General features: G+C 53.1%; 1 protein-coding gene across 2 annotated transcripts; it reads right to left on the bottom strand.

Moving 5' to 3' along the window:
• Nucleotides 1-6,760: 6,760 nt before the first annotated feature.
• Nucleotides 6,761-19,062, bottom strand: CFAP298 (cilia and flagella associated protein 298). Of its 2 annotated transcripts, XM_043593735.1 has the most exons (7): nt 18,336-19,062; nt 16,405-16,572; nt 14,382-14,449; nt 9,124-9,282; nt 8,139-8,270; nt 7,378-7,473; nt 6,761-7,073 (listed from the first exon to the last, which is right to left on the bottom strand). In XM_043593735.1, exons 1-7 carry the CDS (start codon nt 18,472-18,474, stop codon nt 6,963-6,965), a joined length of 873 nt encoding a protein of 290 aa, XP_043449670.1. In that variant the 5' UTR covers nt 18,475-19,062; the 3' UTR covers nt 6,761-6,962. The 2 variants fall into 2 exon arrangements, with proteins under 2 accessions (XP_043449670.1, XP_043449671.1); XM_043593736.1 differs by lacking the exons at nt 14,382-14,449; nt 18,336-19,062 and having other exon boundaries at nt 16,405-16,482.
• Between the last annotated feature and the right edge of the window lie 1,571 nt (nt 19,063-20,633).

Genomic DNA, 20,633 nt, shown 5'->3' with positions numbered 1-20,633 from the left:
CCTCCATTAATTCCTTCCTTCTGCTTTCTTTTATTTACTTTGTTGGTCCTTTGCCAGTTCTTTATTTAGGTGTTTAATGATTTATAGTTTCTGATATTTACTACTAGATATTTTTGTAGATATTGTTGGAGCAGAATCATACACTTGCTGTTCTGTTCATATCATTACTTTCTAGAAATTGTACAGCTTTGGAATAGCTCCCATCTGGCAAGCGTGTATCTCAATATATGTGTTTGAAGGATGCCTGGGTGGCTCAGTCGGTTAAGCATCTGACTCTTGATTTCAGCTCAGGTCATGATCTCATGGTTAGTGGGATGGAGCCCTGCGTCGGGCTCTGTGCTGATGGTGCAGAGCCTGCTTGGGATTCTCTCTCTCTCCCTCTCTCTCTGCCCCTCCCCCCTCTCAAAATGAATAAATAAACATTAAAAAAAAGATACATATGTCTGATTTCCAGGAGGAAGGGCCTTTCTGTGGGTTGGATGTTAGTGCTCAAAAACCGGCCCGGGGTTCCCTGGGTGCTGACTGGTAGGGCCTCCCCCTCCCCCAGAGTGGGGGGCTGTAGGGTCTAACAGGTGACTGGAAGTGGCCTCAGGGAGGGGCCCTGCAGAGACGTGCGGTCGCTGAGATGGCCTGAGGAAGACAGGACCGGAACGCAGCTGGAGTGAGGAAAGGCAGACACTGGGGGGCCCAAGGGGGGCTCTGGGACCCCCAACTCTCATCCCTGGGATGGGGGTAGTGTGGACGTCTACATACCCAGCTCCACACGTTCCACCAGAAGCTTCCCAGAGACACTTCTCTTCCTCCTTGCCATTTTTGGACACAGGTTTTGTCGCTTTTCTATTTGGTAGAACTTCTGTCTGTGGCCCTTTGGAGACGCCCAAGACTGGGCGGGAGCCTCCAAGAGCAGGAAAACCTGCACCCCCACGTGGAGCCGTGCTGTGTGGCCCTGATTCAGTCTGAGGCTGCTCGTCCTTTGAAAACTGTTGGATGATCGGGGGCGGGGGTGGGGGGGGCGCCTGGGCGACTTAGTCGGTTAAGCGTCCAACGCTTGATTTTGGCTCAGGTCACAAACTCACAGTTCGTGGACGGAGTCCTGCGTCGGGCTCTGTGCTGACAGCGTGGAGCCTGCTTGGGATTCTCTCTCTCCCTCTCTCTGTCCCTCCCCTGCTTTCTCGCTCTCTCAAAATAAACTAATACGCTTCAAGAACAGGGTAGATGATCTTTCAGGGTGTGTTCTGTGTGACGACAAAATGTCCTGGATTCCGCTAACGATTCTGCTCCTAAAATGAAATTCTGATCAGGTGACGGCTTCCCCAGTCGAGAAAGCCTCGAGGCTCACGTTCGCTGAGGAATTCTGCAGGCCCCCAATCGGGTTGTGACAAAAGCACGGACGCTGTGCTCCGTTAGGCCCAGAGTGACCCCAAACCCTGCCCGGCACCAGGAGGTCCCGCGTTCAGCCAAAGCCTGTGGAAGCAGGAGCCTCCCTCAGGCAAAACCAGACCCTAGCAGGTGCCGGAACTTTGTCACTGACCGTGAGGCATGGCCTTGTGAAGAATTAGGACCCCCACCCCTGACTCTAGCCCCACCCCTCCCTTTAAATTTTTTTTTTCAACGTTTATTTATTTTGGGGACAGAGAGAGACAGAGCATGAACGGGGGGGGGGGGGGGGGCAGAGAGAGAGGGAGACACAGAATCGGAAACAGGCTCCAGGCTCTGAGCCATCAGCCCAGAGCCTGACGCGGGGCCCGAACTCACGGACCGCGAGATCGTGACCTGGCTGAAGTCGGACGCTTAACCGACTGCGCCACCCAGGCGCCCCACCACCCCTCCCTTTATCCAGAAGGGCCAAGGCACAGCAGCCCTTGAACGAAGACAAGACACTGTCCCTTCACTGCCCCGCCCCCCCCGCCCCCCATCGACATCAGCCTCGCCTGCTTCAGAAAATGTCAGAGTCCTTGCTTCTGGAGGGGAAGAATTAAAATCTACAACAGTGCCCCGCCTCCAGAGCTCCCAGTGCATTCAGGGAGACGACATATAAACAGCAGCCCCAGTGGGGTTGGGAAAGTGCTGAAACCCAGGGCCATCCGGGAGTGGAGACAGAAGCCACTTCGCAGCCTTCCCAGGGCTGGGGAAGGAAGTTAGGCGAAAATCTCAGTTGCGTTAGGTACGCGATGCCTCAGCTGAGAAAAATACTATGAGTATTTAAATATATAATGAAGAAATCGATTTATATACTGCTCTTGTAACTCTAGTGTGAGACACATTTGAATTTTGGCTCTCGTGCATTTGAACGTATGAGACACATTTTGAAATTCACAGTTTCACAGCTTCAATCAGGCATTCATAAGGCGGACCATTTTTGCTAACGGTGCCATCACTCCTCTACCTGCGTTCACCGATTTGGGGGTTCCTATGGCACAAAGCTATTAAAATCCCATATTCAATAAGGTAAATCATACTTACATCCCCAGGCAAAATCAAGAGCTATCCGGCTCAAAAACTCTTTCATCAGTTAAATGTAAATTACCTCGAGAAATGCCAAGAGTTTTCCGGCCCCGGAAACTGTTGCCAGAGAAGGTGGACATCTGTTCCTGTGAGCTGAGTTCATTTTGTGAAGGTCTACTAGTTAAACTCAAAGCAGCTCTCAGTTTTGGGGTTTTGCTTTGCATATCAATGCCCTTGATTGTCTTATCTTCATCTCTTTCACTTTACAACGTAAGCGATTTAGTCATACCAGAGGATTCTGACCCAAAGACTGGAGTGCAGTTTTGTATTTTGAGTGCATCTTGTATTTTGCAAATTTATCGCTAAAACCCACAGTGGCTGAGCCTATGGGATCCATTCGGGCACGATGCAAAGGGGATAACAAGAAATGAGAACCCACTAGAATAATGCTGCTATTGTGTCTGCCTACTTTGTTTGCGGGTTGGGGGGTGGGCGGGAAGGGGGAAGGGCAGTAGACAGTGGGGGGAGGCCCGTGGACATTCCCTGCACCGCGGTCCTGAAATCCACATCACGCGCACATGGCTCCACCTTATTTCAAGATGATGTTGCAGACGAAGGGGCAGAGTGAAGGGCTCCGGCGTGTCGTCCTGTTCGTCGGCCACGCGCTGGTGGCCGCCGGGCCACCCAGAGTATGATGACCTCTCGATGGGCCACGGAAAAATAATAAAAGGTGTTGGGTACCATGGGCTGCTGTGCCAGGGGCACTCAGGAGAGGTTTAGGGTGAAAACAGTGACACAGCTGTGGGTATGCGGCCGCCCAACAGCCAACGGCGGGATCAGGGATCATACGGGTGATTTGGTGCTTTTGCCCCTGCCTCGTGGCCCAAGCAGCAGGACGGACGCGGCTGTGGTTCTCCTGGTCTGAATGTATAGAATTCAATCTATCCAGACCAACGGTAGCCCAGGACCTAGCGTGTGGGAATTCGTGCGTCGGCTGATCTCTGAGTCCATGCTGGCGTGCCCCACGGTCCTCTGGGCGGGACACGACCCGGACTCTTCCTTTCGTCGTTTGGGGCAGCGGTTTTCAGAGCCGAGTCAAGCTTCTGTTTTGCTTCAAGCCCGTCAAGGGTGGGCTTGGGCATCATTCGCCTTCAGAGACTAGTGAGCCAGAGCCGCCTCGGGACCCGAAGTCCCACGGCTGTTGGCCTGAGACCCTAAGATCATCTCAGGTTGCCACCTGCCCACCGTGGAGGCGCCTGGGCTGGGGCCCTGCGCAGACGGGTGTTCCGTGGACGTTCACCGGCCGCTGCTCGCCGGCCGTCGGGTCAGTGTCTACGATTAGGCTACATGGAAACTCACCAGCAGAGTTAACGCAGACTCTGGGGCCAGCAGGTGGGTTTTTTAGGGGCCTCATCTTGGGCACATGAACCCCTCTGGGCTGTACTTTCCTTGTTTGTGAGATGACAACAATCCTAGTTTCTTCCGAACTCGGCTGTTGTGAGGGATCCGGGAGAAAATGTGCGTAAAGCATTTCATGTAACCACCTGGGAGACGGGAAGGTACAAAGGCTGGCTGCCGTTGCCAGGACGTCTCACGCTGAACTTTTCCAGGGAGTCCCACCGTCTCTCTCCTTGAACTTGGGCCGGAAGGGCTTTTCTGCAACAGGGGGTCACGACTCCGGGGATCTGGCGGCAGGGGAGAGCGTGGTGGGGCGGTTTCTGAGGCTTTGCAAGACAATTCCACGAGGCTCAAGGCCACTGTGCTCTGAGCCTGTGGCCGTTAATTTCAAGCTGGATGGCACATTCTTTGCAGAGCGGTTGCCAAGGAACGAGGTAATCCTGTGACAGAAATACTGCCCGGGGCTTTCGGTTTGCTGGCCCGGAGGGCTTTAGATGGTGTCAGATTTTATTACTAGCATTCCTGGTCTCCATGAAATAACCACGGGAGAACACAAGTTGCGTCAAAGGACGCATCTACGGGCCCCGATTAGCACCGCACAGAAAACAGGCACTTCGTTTCCTTCTGATACTGATCCAAAGATGGGTTAAAAAAAAAAAAAAAAAAAGACACAAGATCACGTACCTTTAGGCTGGTCTGTAACCTCCCATCTGGTCAGGTGACCTGCCCATAAACTGGCTCCTCAGCAAGTCAGCCGCGTGGCCTCTTGGCCCCACCCTCGCTAGCCACGTGACCAAGGTTGGCTCCACCTTCACTAGCCACGTGACCAGGGATGACTCAGGTCACCCTTTCAGATCGCCACCGGCCTCCTCAGTGGGTGATGTGCAGTGAATTAACCCACGTCCGCTCGGTGGGCACATGGTGGGCACCAGCGACCGCCAGCCCCCCCTTTCCTTACAGATGGCTGCAAAGGGGCCGCTCTGTCCCAACAGAGGGGGCCTGGGGGTTTTGCGGGGGAGAAGGGCAGCCGGAGGGGACCCTACTTTTTACCAGCGTATTCAATATGGAAGCATAGTGTGAGGTAGTACTTTAGTAATTTCTTTTTATTTTGTGAGAGAGAGGGAGAGAGCACGCCTGCCTTCGGGGGAGGGACAGAGAGAGAGGAAGAGAGAGAATCCCAAGCAGGTTCCACACTGCCGGTGCAAAGCCCAGTGCGGGGCTTGATCTCACCAGACCATGACCTGAGCCCAAAGCAAGAGTTGGATGCATAACAACTGAGCCACCCAGGTGCCCCAATCTAGTGATTTCTATACCCCAAAGTGAGTGACCCTTTGGCTAATAACTTCAGATTATGTGAAGCAAAAGAGTAACTATCATCGCCACATAAAGCATTTATATCCCAGTGAGTCAGTAAGCATTCCTAATGATGTAGAAAGTTCTTAAAAAGAGCTACTGTGATCATGTGACTTGCTGACGCTTTTTACAAGTCTGGCACGGATGTAACGTGCATAAACTATACACACTGTCGAAGGCGGGAAGCTCCTCAAATAAAATCATAGGATCTTACTGCAAACTTCACATCGTGCAAGTATTAAAACTTTTCGTGGAAACAAAGTTATAGCCAAAGTCGAAAAGAAAATAGATGCAGATTTGACTTTACAAATTTTGACCATCAGCCACAACAGTCAGTTGCAATGAGACGTGTGGTTGGCTCCAACCCACTTCAGGAAACGCTGCTTAGGGAACAGCAGGACTCCAGTAGCCAGCTTGGGGGGGCAGCCGCTATAAGGAAACTGGAGATGGTGGGGAGGGGAGGAGAGGAGGCAGAAGGTTCTGGGAGACGGACGTGTGCAGAGTGCTCGAGGTCCTTCCTGCTCCTGAGAGGCTAGTCTCTGCCGAGGGCCCAAGTCCTCCCTTCCAGGTGGGGGCAGAGTCTTGGTGGATCTTGCTGCCATGTTCCCATTTATACTGGTCTGACCCGTGGGCACGGGCAGAGGGGAAGTGGCCGGGCCGCCCCCCCCCCCCGCCAGGAAATCCTGCCCCTCCGCAGGCAGAAGGCATGCCCACCCCGCCCCTGCCTCCATAGCTCCTTCTTTGTGGCCGTGGGGCAGGGAGAGGAGCGGTGGGCACAGCGGGGCCGGGGAAGGGGCAGGGGCCGTCCCCGTCACTGCTCTTCCTCAGGGCGAGCACGCTGCATTTCCTCCAATGATGGGAACAGAACTCTACACGCCAAAAGCCAAGCAGGACAGGATTTCTAGGCCGCTCTGGCTGCTCAGGCAGTTTGGGAGATGAACTTGAGCTCCAGTGCCAGGGTCTGTGAGGGATGATGGGATGGGGTTTAAAACCCGGCCAGGATGGTGGGTGGTCAATGAGCCAGACCCCGTCGTCAGCCTCCGTGGAAGCCTAGCGCACGGGGAGCTGGAGGCCGAGCCCACCTGGGAGAACCGTCTGCTACAGGGGCTGTGTTCGTTTTCAGGAACAGCCCAGAAGTTACAGAAGAACCAGCTCGGTCTCCAGGTCAGACAAGCTTGCTCCCCGGCTTTCATCACGGTGTAGCCTTTACACCTAGACAGCGAGGCCAGTCGGGCGTCGGCCAGGAGGCAAACTTTACCTTGGGAGCTGGGCGATGCCAGGAAAGTGACCGTGTTGGGCGGGATTAAAGAAGGCCCTGGAAGGATACAGGGCTGAGCCCAGCAGGGCGGTGAGTGTCGGGCGGCCTCTAGCGGCCACTGCCGGCCACGCTGCTCGGCGGACACCTGACTCGCAGGGAGAAAAGACACTTCTTCCATTTCTTCCAAGGCAGCAGCGGTCGTGAGAATATAAAACAGATCCAGAAGCAAAAAGTGTCTGTAATTACATTTAGTATTTAGTCAAAGACACTAAATAGTTGTTCTGAAATACAAATAACTGAGGCTGATGCTTTTGAGGATATATTTATTAAATTCTAAAACCTTAAATAATTTTTATCGGACACATTCAAACGGAAACAAAAACTAGGACAACTAGAAATTCAACATTTTTCAGAGGGTTGTGGGCGCCCTATTATTATTTAAATGTTTTTATTTTGTCTACAGGAAAGGTGAGCCGGTATGAATGGCAGCATCACCAACTGGTGAACTTCATCTTGGCCTCCACTTGATGTCTTTTACCCCGTGGAAATGTCTTTTCAAAGCGGTGTTATCTGCCCATGGGGAATTTAAACAGGAGTCATCGTCATTTTCTTCCAATTTCTGGAAATAAATTATGTTTTACGCAGGAAGGCATTTCAGGAAAGTGTTTTGCAACATGAACAGACTGAAGAAAGAACCCACGTCCAAACTCCCACTCCCGTCTCCCCAAAAGGATGCTCCCAGACTCTAATGCAGGTGGGATGCCTGGCAGGGTCCCGGGGGCCCTGGAGAGGCGGGAGCTCTAGAAACGCCCCTCCCTACATCCTGCAGAACTCACGGCCCCCCCGGCAGCCCCCCGCGCACTTGGGTAAGGAAGGGGGTGAATGCCCGTGGCGCCAGCTCTGAAAACCTATCAGCCCGGTACCTTGAGCTCCTCCTGTCTTCTGTGATAATACAGCATCAGCTGCTTCTGCTCCGCACTGCTGATGATCGGTTCTCGGGCTGGGGCCCCTTGTCCCCTCTGCAAATACAAGGGCAGAGCAGACTGTGGATTACAGCACTCTTACAGGGGCCACCCAGGAAGTTACAGTGAATGTTTTATAACCGCCTTTGCCGACTGCTACACATAAACTGGGGATCCGTTCTGATCATCAGGAGAGGCTTGGTCTCCAGCAGCCCCTCAACCCTGGGCCCTCATGGTGGACAGAGACCAGAGGCCGGGCGATGCCACCGGCCGCCGCGGGTCCAGTGGAGAAGGGATGGAGATAATCGTGGAGAAATGATTTAGGCAAAGCAGCCTCGCACGGATACGGCTCTACGCGATCTAGATCTGTAACGACTTCTGGCACATCCTCCTTGTTTACAGAGTATCAGTACTTGGAAAACTTGAAATCAGTGCTCTAGGCTGTAGTTTCCATTTTGAGAACCACTTTTAGTAACTTGTAGCCCTATTTCTAAGGTTGAAATTAGCATGGCTTATGTACACCCCCCCCCCCCATTAAAACAAACTCTAGATGTCGTCAAGCAATCCATACTGTCTTCCAGTTTTCGCTGTTTTACGTTAAGCCTGCACTAACGGGATTAAAGTATTTGTAACAAAGAGACTAAGTGAGATTTACTCTAATTTTTTATTGGTTGGAAAACAGTTAACAGAAAGTGGTGTCGTGTGAAAGCAAAAGTACTCACTTGCTGAATCTTGACGATAATTTTGGTTTTCTCATTTTTGCCCACATAGTCTGAAAGCTTCTTTGTTCTTCTGAGCTCCTTGGCCGCCCACCACAGTTGGGCCTCTGATTCTTCAATAACATTCAGTCCTGCCTGGGGCCGTGGTCAGAACTGGCTTTAAGGTGCCTCCGGACACTGGCCCACGCGTGTGATCCTCCCCCCAGGTGCACGGAGCCTGGCTGGTCCCCCCTCCACCAGTGTGGGGCAGGGTCTGGCATCTCAGCCCCGCCCCACCTCCCCTCTCCCCACGGGCGGCACCACCACCCCCACCGAACCAAAGCCCTTGCTCATTTTCATGCCTTTCCTGGTAGCTCCAGCTCTTGCCCTGACTTCGTCACCCTCCTGCTCTGGGAGGTGGGGAGCACCTATCTCATGTGTACCCTCATCTACAATACAAGGTCCTTCTCGGATGGATTTTGAGGATACTGCCAGGAAAGAACACTGGAATCCAGCCGGGTTTTTACATCTAGGCACAATGGGGCTGTTTGTCTGCTTCTGCACAGCCCGCCTATTTAAGATGGCTCAGAGCCACAGGCACTGTCCAATGGGATAAAGGATAAATGAGAAAAACAAAGGAAAATGGAACGTAAATGCAGGAAAATAACATGAAGCAAAAGGTGAGGCTAGAACACAAAATTCCAGGCAAAGGCACCAATGAAGGCACTTTGGGTAGAAACAGGCACGAGTTAGGTTTCTGGCTTCCCAGTGGCCAAAGAGAACGGGCACGTTTTCAGTTACTCCTGCTGGGCAGCCCCACAAACTTCCTGCCCCTCTGTGTGCCCTCAACCGCGAGCACTACCTTCGGGGTCTCCCCTAAACCCAGGGCTCTGCTCGGAAGCACAGCACGGCAGGATGGAAGGCTGCGTATGAAGCGAAACACGACGCCCAGGAGAGGAGGCCCAACTCTGCAGTGACCCACCCCACAGGACGCCCGAGAGCCACATACCTGAGTCCCAGACAAGTCTTCTTTATTTTCGAATTCCATCCGGATGGGATCGTATGGCGGCAGGCCCATGGGATAGACAATCATCACTGCACCTCGCAGCTGGTCCAAGGCGTCTTTCACCATCTCCATGGTAACACACACTCCGGCTTCCACTTGTTTCTGAAGGGACAGGGACAGGAATCATTCTGTACAATGGGACTGACCGACTCAGTAAGTACTGATCAGGTTCTTGTACCAGCCTCCTGCAGAGACGACTGCCACAGGACACAAAGGACTCCAATGGGGCTTGCTACCGAAGCCACCAACATCCTCGCGGGGCTTCTGCTGCGCCCGCCATGGCCTAGACCACCAAGCAGACTATGAGCGGGGCCGACGAGGGCAGTCAAGTGCAGAGGACGCTCAGCAGCGCAGACCGAGGGGATCGGGCCATGCCACGCCACGGTGGGGGGAAGGTGGAGCAGGCAGGTGAGCGACAGGACCAGGAGAAGCAAAGAGCAGCAGGTAAGTGCAGCCAGTGCACCAGTGCCCAAGGGGGTTGGGGACGTTGGGGCTCGTGCTGGGGAGGACAGGTGGTGACGTCTCTCCCGGGCAGGAGGGACGGTGCAGGAGCCTAACCTTGTGGTGGGTGAAGAAGGCTCCCGGCTGGGGGAGAGCAGGGAAATGCCCAGCAATTTCCTGAGTGGCAAGAATGTCTGTTACTCATAACGAGCCCCTTTGGACCACACCAGAGTTTATGCTAATGAGGTGACCCATGTGGGACCTCATTTCAGGGAAAGGGAGCAGAGATTAGAGGGTTGAAACTTTCAGACCCAACCCCCATCACCATCCTGGCGGGGGGGGGGGGTGGGGAGAAAAGGGAGGGGAGCTGGAGAGGAGTCCCGTGGCCCAGGATTTTATTACTCACGCCCCACGTATAGAAACCCCAATAAAAATCCTGGGCATCGGAGCCCGGAGTTTCCGGGGCGGAGAACACACTGCTATTCGAAGGCAGGTGCCGGGAATCCCAGGAGAGCGCCCACAGGCTCTGCACCCCGCACCCCAGACCTCGCCCTACATCTCTTCCACTTGGCGCCGAGTTGAGTCGTAAGTACAGCGCTCGCAGTGTGTTCTGTGAACTGGTGAACCAGGCGGGGGGTTGTGGGAACCTCCAGATTTACAGCCGGGACAGAAGCGCCGTGGGTTGCCTGGCGTCTGAAGGTGTGGGCTCTTGCCGGGGACCTTGCCCTTTCACTTGAGGGGTCTGCAGCAACACTGCGTAGTTAGTGTCAAATCTGAACCCAGGCCTCCCGGTCGGTATCTGCAAGGCACCAAAAGGCTACCAGGGCGCCTTCAATAAAGCGGTGGCTGTGGCAACGGAAGGTGCTGGGTAGTCGCCATCGTGGGACAGATGGTACAGGACCCGAGGTAAGGCTCCCGGGGGTTGGGGGGGGGGGGACAACAGCCCGTGTCATCGAGGCACCGGTGGCTCTGCCAACACCAAGTGGCAAGTGTGCGGGAAGTGCTTCTCCTTGGGTCCAGAGCACAGGGAGGAGCGAGGAATCGAACTCTCGGCTCTAGGAAACCTGAGCTTCCTCGAGGGCTTTCAGGAAGAAGTGTCTAGGAACCAGGTGCAGGTGAAGGAAGGCATCAGGGGGAGGAGACAGATTGGAGTTCCCTGCGGAGGCAGACTGTGCATTTGGAGGAGGAGAAGGTAAAACACTGGGGGGAGGGGCAAGGAGAGAGAAGAGGACCCAGGAGAAAGTGCTTCGATAAACACTCAACGTGGTGAGAGGCAAGAGAAAGGGCACTCAGGGAGCTGGGAGGGGACAGGAGGACAGGAGGGTCCTCAACGTGGTCAGAGGACAGAGTCAGACAGAAAAGCCTCCGACCTGCAAAGCGAAGGGGTGGCCCTGAGATGACCGTCTCTGTGGGGGAAGGAAACAGAGGCCGGGTCCTGAGACACCCAGGAGGTTCCGGGCCACGCATGTGGCGGTACGTCTGCTCCGGGAAGCTCGCTGGGAGGGACAGGGCGGTGTGAGGGTGAAGCCGCAGAGAACTGATTTCTGGAGAAGGAAAGAGGCCTGAGTGCATTAACAGCATAGACGTAGCCCACAGAACAGGAGGCAGTGAAAACATCACCCCCATCCTGGGTTTCCGGGCAAGCAACAGTGGGGGCAGCAGCAGAAATGGGGGAGAGCCTGGGGCAGGGGGGGATTAGACACAGATTAGAATCTCCAGGGAGGGATGAGAAGAGGACCTTGCAGGAGGGACAGAGAACTGAGGGCTCCTGCCAAGACAGCCTTGACCGCTGTGCCACGCCGGAAGGAAGGAGGCAGGCAGGGCAGGACGCAGGCCATTTGGAGCCTCAGAGCCCGGGGCCTGCTGCCCACGGCCAGCCGACTGGGGCCCAGCTGAGCGAGGATGGGTTAGGGAAGCAGCGTTAGTGGGGCGGCGTGGCCGGGCGGGGGCTCAGGGATGGGGAAGGGGCACGGGAGGTCCTGCGCTAAAGGGGGCCATTCTGGGTGACGGTGCTCTAATCTGACCGAGTGGCGGACTAGTAAGACAGGAGGAGGAGTGACCGCAGGAGTTCTGTGGCAGGGACGCCTAGGTCCCAGAGGGGGTTGAGGGGGGCAGGGCGGATGTGTGGCCTGAGGGAGGAAGGTGGACCGTGCCCTGGGGGCCCAGATCCGAACTCTCTAAAGCTCTGTTCTCATCTGTGAAACAGGGGATATTCCTGCCTTGCTTGCTCGCAGGTGGCTCACGAGATTGTTTCGGGAGTCACAGATCCCCAGAAAACATATCAGGTCTTCCCATCAGAGGCTTATGCCAGAGGGTGGGTGTGCAGAGCTCCCAGATACGGGGTCACGTGAGGGAAGTCTTTCTGCTCAGAAAACGTCGCCCACCGCCACCAACATTAACTCAGCGCGGGTGAGTCATTTTCTGTACAAGCTCCACGAAATGCCACGGGCAGTGATCCCTGGCCAGGTAACACGGCAGGGTGACAGAGCAATGCCGGTGCAGCTTCAGGGCAGCAGACGCCCCAATGACCTGGTCTCCTGCTCTCAGCAGAGGGACAGCTCAGGAAAAGGGGCCACAGAGACAGTGGTCTCGTTCCCGAGGAGCCACCGCGTCTGGATGGTCCACCATCTCTCACTCTCCCCATGATGAACCTCCGGCCACAGGACTCAAACCTTCTCCTGCTTGCCCCACAGTGCTAACTGTCCCCACCGTGGCCAGCTCTGGAGAGGGGACGGTGACGTGCACTGCATTTCTGGAGGCGGCGTGGAAAGGGCCCCGGGCGAGAAGTCAGGCCGGCCACTCGGGTGCCCTGCCACTTTGGGCAAATCACTGCAGCAAAGGACTGGAGCCCGAGAAGCCTCCCTGTAAATTCGGAGACAACCACGTAAGAAGATCCACGAGCAAAGAGACCGGAAAGGATTTCCACAGCAGACAGTGAGGGGAGTGAAGGGTGCAGAGCAGTGTCCAGGCCACGATTTTCTGAACACTCCCTGACACGTGCTAGTTTGATCAGGTGTTAACAGTTACGATCAATACTGTAAAAAAAAAAAAAAAAAAAAAGGTTCTAGGATCAAAGGCATTTTGCAGGGGCGCCTGGGTGGCGCAGTCGGTTAAGCGTCCGACTTCAGCCAGCTCACGATCTCGCGGTCCGTGAGTTCGAGCCCCGCGTCGGGCTCTGGGCTGATGGCTCGGAGCCTGGAGCCTGTTTCCAATTCTGTGTCTCCCTCTCTCTCTGCCCCTCCCCCGTTCATGCTCTGTCTCTCTCTGTCCCAAAAATAAATAAACGTTGAAAAAAAAAAAAAAAGGCATTTTGCAAACACTGGGCTGAACCAAAGCCTTCCTTGTCGGACTTGAGAGAGCTTTTGCTAAGTTAATAGGCACTGAAGAGCAGTCATTCCTGAAGCATTTAAAGGATTAGTTAAGAGCTTGAAGAATTAAGGACATGTTGGTTTAGAAGTAATTTTGCCCATGGGGCGCCTGGGTGGCTCAGTCGGTCAGGATCAGGTCAGGTCAGGTCATGATTTCCCCATCCATGGGTTTGGGCCCCGTGTCGGGCTCTGGCTGACAGCTCAGAGCCTGGAGCCTGTTTCGGATTCTGTGTCTCCCGCTCTCTCTGCCCCTTCCCCACTCACGCTCTGTCTCTGAAAAATGCATAAACTTAAAAAAAAAAATGTAAAAAGAAGTAATTTTGCCCAGGGATGCCTGGGTGGCTCAGTCGGTTAAGCTTTTTTTTTGTTTTTTGTTTTTCTTTATTTATTTTTGAGACAGAGAGAGACAGAGCATGAGCAGGGGAGGGGCAGACAGAGAGGGAGACACAGAATTTGAAGCAGGCTCCAGCACAGAGCCCGATGTGGGGCTTAAACTCATGAACCGTGAGATCATGACCTGAGCCGAAGTCAGACGTTCAACCGGGAGCCACCCAGGCGCCCCTAAAGTCAGTTAAGCTTCTAACTTCCGGCTCAGGTCATGATCTCAGTCCGTGAGTTTGAGCCCTGCATCAGGCCCTGTGCTGACAGCTCAGAGCCTGGAGCCTACTGCAGATTCTGTGTCTCCCCCTCTCTCTCTCTCTCTAAAAAATCAATAAACATTGAAAAAGAAATTTTAAAAAAAAAGTGATTTTGCCCAGTGATCAGTAGGAAAAGAAAAAAAAAAAAGTTACCCACTGAGAAGGCTGGAATGGAGGGCGGGGGGGTAGCAACGCCCAGGGCCAACACATAAATAAAGCAACTGACAGACAAAACAATTATTCAAACATCCTAATACTCTTTTCCTCCAGGGTCACATTACCTGCACTGTCAGGTATGACCTCTGCTTCTCCTTCTATGAAACAGCTTCTGCGTAAGTACTAGTAACCATCGCAAAAAAGTAATTCGTAGCGGCACGAACTCCGGCAATCAAATATCCACGGAGCTCTTACAGGGTCACGATGTTTACGTTTCACTTTCTCAAGTTCTCCCCACATCACGTACCCATCACCTCGTGGTTGTGCCACACGCACTACACAGTGTCCCACAAGTCCACGTCGTACTCGCGCAGGCCAGGCACCCTTTCTGCCTGACCCGGGAGACCGGGAGGATTCAGGACAGCTGTCACCAATATGAAAAGGAAAAGCGACCACCCACACCCGAACAGGCTGGTCCTTGCCTTGCCCCGGGAAGCCTAGAAAAAGAACAGGCTGGGCCGCAGATAACTCCACTCTGCAGTAAGTGGAGTCTGTATTTCAAATGACAGGCCTTAGGGCTTCATTTAAAAAAGCTAACCTTCGATATGATTGCTCTGGCCTCTTCTATAGTCTTCTTTAACACTTCCTTCATCTTTTCATTTGGAGCTGCGGAAATAGAACCAGGAAGAGGGAGAGAAACAGCTATCTTTAAAGGTCTTCTTGGGGAGGGGAGAGGGAAAAACTAACGAACGAAACCAAAACAAACAAACCCCCCAAAACCCTTAGATGTCCTACTGCCTCCTGGCCAAGTCAGGGAGCAAGGACCTGAGAGGAGGACACTCGTGGAATTCAGGTGAGGGACACAGGGAAGCTGGCTGCGAGAAGCTGGGAAGGCTCTCAAAGCTTTGCTTTATTTATTTATTTATTTTAAGTTTCTTTATTTTTGAGTGAGAGAGAGAAAGACTGTGTGCAAGCGACGGAGAGGCAGAGAGAGAGGGAGACGGGATCGGAAGCGGGCTCTGCGCTGTTAGCAGAGGGGCTAACGTGGGGCTGGAACTCACGACCCATAAGATCATGACCTGAGCCGAAGTCGGAGGCTTAACCGACTGAGCCACCCAGGAGCCCCACAGAGCTTCAACTTCTTAATAAATAAAAGTATGAATTAAGACACTGAAAACACTAGAAACATAAAGTTGTGTTAGAATAGAAATGGCTAATTTAAGATAATATGGGTTTAAAGGTGAGTAATGAACCATTAACTGGTTCTCAGGACATACTATTATTTTCTTTCAGTGATGCAATTCCTTCTAAAAAGCACAAATATCTTGGGACGTCTGGGTGGCTCAGCCGGTTAAGCGTCTGACTCTTGATTTCGGCTCAGGTCATGATCCCAGGGTCGTGGGATCGAGCCCCAATTCAGGCTCTGTGCTGACAGCACGGATCCTGCTCAGGATTCTCTCTCTCCTTCTCTCTGCTCCTCCCCCTGCTTAACGCTTTCTCTAAGTAAATAAGCATAAAAAAAAAAAAAAAAGCAAACACATCTCTCCAAATTGACAATGAGTTTACATTATGAAAATCTGTGGAAGACAGCCAACCATTTTCCAGGCTAAAACCCACCCGAAATAACACTAAAAATTCCTATCATCTTCACTATTTTTTTTACAAAAATATTTTTTGAGCCTGTCAAGTCCTTGTAGGGACGCTTTTGTATTTCTTTTGCTCCTCACAGTGTTCTAGCACAGTAGACGCGTAGGTGCTTAGGTGTTTGTTAAACGATCAATTACGGTCTTTTAAACGGGGCCTTTTAATCAGGTTAAAAGGGATAAGCCATCAAAATGGACTCCCGTCTTTTTTCCTTGAAATTCCATACGATCAACCGCACACTAAAGGGGGAATGATTTCAGAATGCTGACATGGACTAAGACGTTTTACACCACAGAGGGCCGTGCCCTCGATTCAAGGGGAGACCATGTGCCGACACCCATCGCCTCTGTTCACGCAGAATCTCTAGCCAAACCCTAGTAGCCGCAAACTGTAACAGAACAGAACCCTCAATACGTTGTCAATGATTGCCCCCCAAAACTATTCGGTCGAACCATATTCAATTTTCACCATTTGTTACCTACAAAAATGGCAGCTTCAGGTGGTTCATCTGATGTAAAAGCTCGCAGCACCTTAGTAAAGAAAGAGCAAGAAGACAGATGCTTCCTCGACCTACCCGATTCATTCTGCATTTGCATGGTACCACGGGAGTCGGTTACACGGTGCAGTATTTCGTATGTTTGTACAGAAAACTGAGGTCTGTGTTTTTTTTGTTTTTTTTTGTTTTTTAATGTTTATTTTATTAGAGAGAGAGAGAGAGACAGAGCATGAGCAGGAGCGGGGCAGAGAGAGAGGGAGACACAGAATCTGAAGCAGGCTCCAGGCTCTGAGCTGTCAGCACAAAGCTGACACGGGGCTCGAACCCATGAACCATGAGATCATGACCTGAGCCGAAGTTGGACGCTTAACCAACTGAGCCACCCAGGTGCCCCCCGAGGTCCGTGTTTTCACGTGAAATTGCCACCTGCATACTTCCTGCTATGCTCGCGCGTGCACACAGAAGACACAGGCTGGATTACCTTGCCCATTCCTTCGGCCGATGTCATCCTTTTTAAATACCGAGCCCCCACTGGGTACACACTTTTCACCCCATTCATCCCTTAATTTCAATTCTTCAATCTGGTCATCAGTCAGTCCTTGCATATTAGGAGGGAGAAATATGCCATGTTCTGCCAATTCTTCCATTTCTTAAAAATAAGAGAAAGTTACACAATATGCATCACAATTATAATCACAACACCTTACACCTCAGTGAAATGTAGGCTCCCTGGGGGTCAGGGGTCTTGCCCAGCGGCTCCCTATTTTATTTAGCAAATGCTTAGATACCACTTGGTTTGGGCCAGGCCTGTCCTTGGCCTTTGACACACGGTCGCCCTTTTGTCCTAGGTCAGCAGCGGCACCGAGTTTAGGAGCTCACCGTGGTCGCGGGCAGCAGGGGCTGCAGGCTCTGTGCGCGAATCTTCTGCTGGGCTGTACCCTCTGGGACTCAGGGGGCACAAGTTAAAATTCACTGACGGTGAATACATATCCACCAAGGGCGTTACAATTTCCGAGCGTGTTCATGTAGATTACTGCATTTCGCCTTGTGAGGCAGGCAAGAGAATCCTCCACATCCTGGTCTTCCCTCATTTACAGCCCTGTCACCTGAGGCTTGCAACTTTAGAGACACACTTTCTAAATAATTTGTGTAAATCTGGTCAGTGGAGAGGATTTCAGGCAATTCACACCCTTCCAAAGCGGCAGAGATGGGACTAGACTTTGGTGTTCTGGTATCATGTTCACTATGCAAAAGCGTGGCTTTGTATTTTTCCAATCCCATATATATCCACCCCAAAACTAACCCACACTTTAACCTTGCAAAATCGCTTGCCCTTCCTTCCTCCCTCCCTCCGAGTTTCCATAGCACTGTAGGAAGACACCAGGTGGCTTGTAATAATACAACACTACAAAACAAATGGTGTAACTTAATGGGGTCTTTATTGTCTCTCTCCTTACCAGACACTAAGCATCTGGGGGCCAGGGGCTGGTCTCCGGCAGGCAGAGCCCTGGGGCCTGCCTGAATCACAGTGGACAATGGGAGCTACAGAATAAATGAGTGAGCCACTAGCACGACTCATAGTATTTAGCAGCACATTTTCAATTGATAATTTTATAGAAAAAGAAGTTGGAGTCACTTTTCTCCCCAAATGTTTTAAATAAAAAAGGAAAACATTTAATACTGAGCTGGTTTTGGAATCAGTAAATTTTCTAAGAAACTATATGTATGCGCCATAAAGGCAGAAACCATAACCCTTAAGGAGTTCTCCATGGCACAAAAATCACGTATTACAGAAACACTAGACCACATCTGGAGTATCACCATGGGAGCACAAATCGGGAGCACCTCGCTCCAGGCGGAAAGTCGCCAGACAGCGCTGCTCTAGAGCGTTCGACAGGAGTGACCAAACGTTGTAATATGAGACACAGGCTTGTGTTTCCTGGAGGAGGGCAAGGGACGCCAAGGTTGCTCTTCCCACCCTCGGGAGGTGGGGGCGTCCCAAAGTCAGGTGCTCCCCCACCGGGAGGCGCTCCACTCCAGGCGTCACGACAGAGTGGTTTCCTTCCACTACACCTGCTCTTGGACCGGGTGTTTCGGCTCCCCCGGGTTAGCCCGTCTCCCCGGCTACTTCACACCCTGCCCCGCGGCGCTTCGGCGCGCACTTGGCCTTGTCCGCACGCGGGGTGCCGGCGTCACTCCGCTCTCCGCGGGACCCCGGCGGACTGTCCCCTCTCGAGCCCGCCGGCCGCACGTCTTTGCAAATCTTCGCAAACCTGACCCTCTCCGCCCAGCCGGCCCGAGAAAGTCTTGCGGCTCCCGCCCCACTTCCCCATCCCGGATGGCCCGTTTCTCCCCGCCCCGGCGCGGGCTCCACGGTCCCGGCCGCAGACTCGCCGCGCCGCTGGGCCGCACCTGAGCAGACGCGCTGCACCTTGAGCCGCGCGTTGTAGACCCGGGTCACCTGCACCGTGAGCTCCTCCAGCTCCGTGCTCCCCGGCGCCTGCAGCAGGAACTGGCTCTCGTCGCCCCGCTTCACGTGCAGCAGAACCATGGCGGCCCCGGAGACCCCGCCGAGGCGGCGAGGAGGCCCGGGATGCGCGGCCCGCCGTAACCCGAGGCCGAGGAGCGACCGCCGCCTAACCGCTGCTTGGAGTCCGGAACTCGGGGCTCGCGCGCCCGCGGGGCCGGGAGGGGGAAGGCCCTCACTCCCGGAAGTGCCTGTTGCCAGGAGCAACAAGGAAACACTGGGGCCGCCAGCGCCAGTCAGAAGCCGAGGGTGGAGAAGCCGCAGCGCGCGGGGGCGGGGCCGAAGCTCCCGGAAGCAGGTGCTGCCGGGCAACGATCCGCTCGGTCCGAGACGGCCGCCGTCCAGCGCCGCCCCCCGCCCGGCAGGATTCGTCCGGCGCCGTTCCCGGAAGTGCCCGTTGTCGGGGCAACCGCCCAACACAGCCCAAGCTATCGGCGGGGAGCGCGGAACGCCCCGTCCACTCTCCCGGGCCCGAGGTTCCACCTAGAGAGATGTGTGGGGCGGGGGGAGGGGTGCGGTGGTGGGCACCCTCAGACGCCGAGCCCTGAAGCGGGTCCCCGCTGCCGCTACAAGTCCCAGCGGCGTTTCCGCCGCTGTCACTCACCACTTCCGGAAGTGCTTCCCGCTGTTTCCGGTCTGGAGATGTTCGCGGCGGGGGGCGGAGTGGTTCGCGCGGGGCGTGGGGTGTGAGCACCGAGGGGCGGGAAAAAGTGTGCGTCCTCCTCTGTGCGGGCTGATTCGGATTCGCCTATCTAGGGTGGCTCTAGCGGCTGCTGCCGGAGCGACCGTGCCCAAACTATCCAGCCAGCCACCGCCCGAAAAATTCTTATTGAACAGGCGCTATTTCTTCCAGGCGTGGGTCACTGCTGTCAGGGAGTTTATATCCCAGTGGAAGTGAGAAAGAGAAAACAAAATATAAGGGACAAGGCAGATTCAGATAGAAGCATAAAGAAAACCAAATTGGGTGACATTTGCACTTAGTCCTTGATAACAAGGTGCCACCAAAGCTACGTACGATAGTGCAAGGCTTCAACCCTCGTTATCTCCTTCGAAAGGCCATTGCCCGATCTGAGTATTGCAAGCACCTGCTACTTTGTATTCCTGAAACTTTGGCTCTCCCCATTGGAACTTCGTCCCTGGGGTCTCCGGGGCAGAGTGGATAGTGTGTGACTATGGGCTTGGAAATGCCAAAAACCAATTCGGGGTCTCATATGAAGACTGTTAGACTGGTCCTAGACAGGGTATGGAGCCCAGCGAGCGGATGTGTTTTCACCTCTAGTATTGGAACATGCAGTACTGGGCAGAATGGTAAATGTCTCTGTTCTCAGAGGGAGAAGGGGACCTACTGTGTTCTCTGAGCTCCTGAGTGCTGGCCATAAGGCCATCCCCCTGTTTCTCCTGAATCTGATTCTGCACCCCTAAGCCAACCAAGCTTACAACTTGGTTGAAAGTGTCTTGCTTTCTAGGTGGTGAGAACCATTTATGCGCAAACTCCTATATTACAGGGTCTCTGGGTGTAAGTTTCAAAATTAACAAAGCATGGAAAACTCATGTGCTGGCCATCCCGTTTCGTTTATATGTAGTTTATTATTTGGTAGGAATCATTTGGTAGAAAGTATGTAGTTCATTCCTCACTTGGTAGTCACTCCATATTCCAAGCGCTTGCAGTATCTTTAATCTTTGTCAGCACTAATCTTTGTCAGCACTGAAACATTCCTTTCAGTGTCCTCTTTTAGTCTTTTTTTTTTTTTCCTCATACAGGCCATGTCTTACAAATTTGCGCGTAGCTTTTTCTCAGTGTGGTTTCGGTAATCCTAAATCGTACCAAAGACTCTCTCTTGTCTTGGCACGACTCGAGCGGGTTACTGAATTTGAAGACAAAAGGTGGTATGTGTGTGCTCTTGAGCAGTGTGGCTACTTTTCTCTGAATATTTTAGGCGCTGTTGCCTTTCTAGGGTGAAGGGCATCTTATGACCATTTGTACCTAATGAAGCGATGCATTAGGGATGAATGCTGTGGTCTAGATAATAAATAGGTCATTCATTTTGGCTGTTAGATATCAGGCAGCGAGGGAGGAAAAGAACAGATTTTTAGTCTACTGAAAAAAACCTTTTTTTTTTTTTTTAAGGCCCTAACAACATTAGAGATACATTTAAAGTTCCCACACAGCCCTCTCTGATTCC

This window comes from Prionailurus bengalensis, chromosome C2, assembly GCF_016509475.1.
Source record: "Prionailurus bengalensis isolate Pbe53 chromosome C2, Fcat_Pben_1.1_paternal_pri, whole genome shotgun sequence".
Taxonomy (NCBI): Eukaryota; Metazoa; Chordata; class Mammalia; order Carnivora; family Felidae; genus Prionailurus; species Prionailurus bengalensis.
This window is presented reverse-complemented; position numbering and strand designations above follow the sequence as displayed.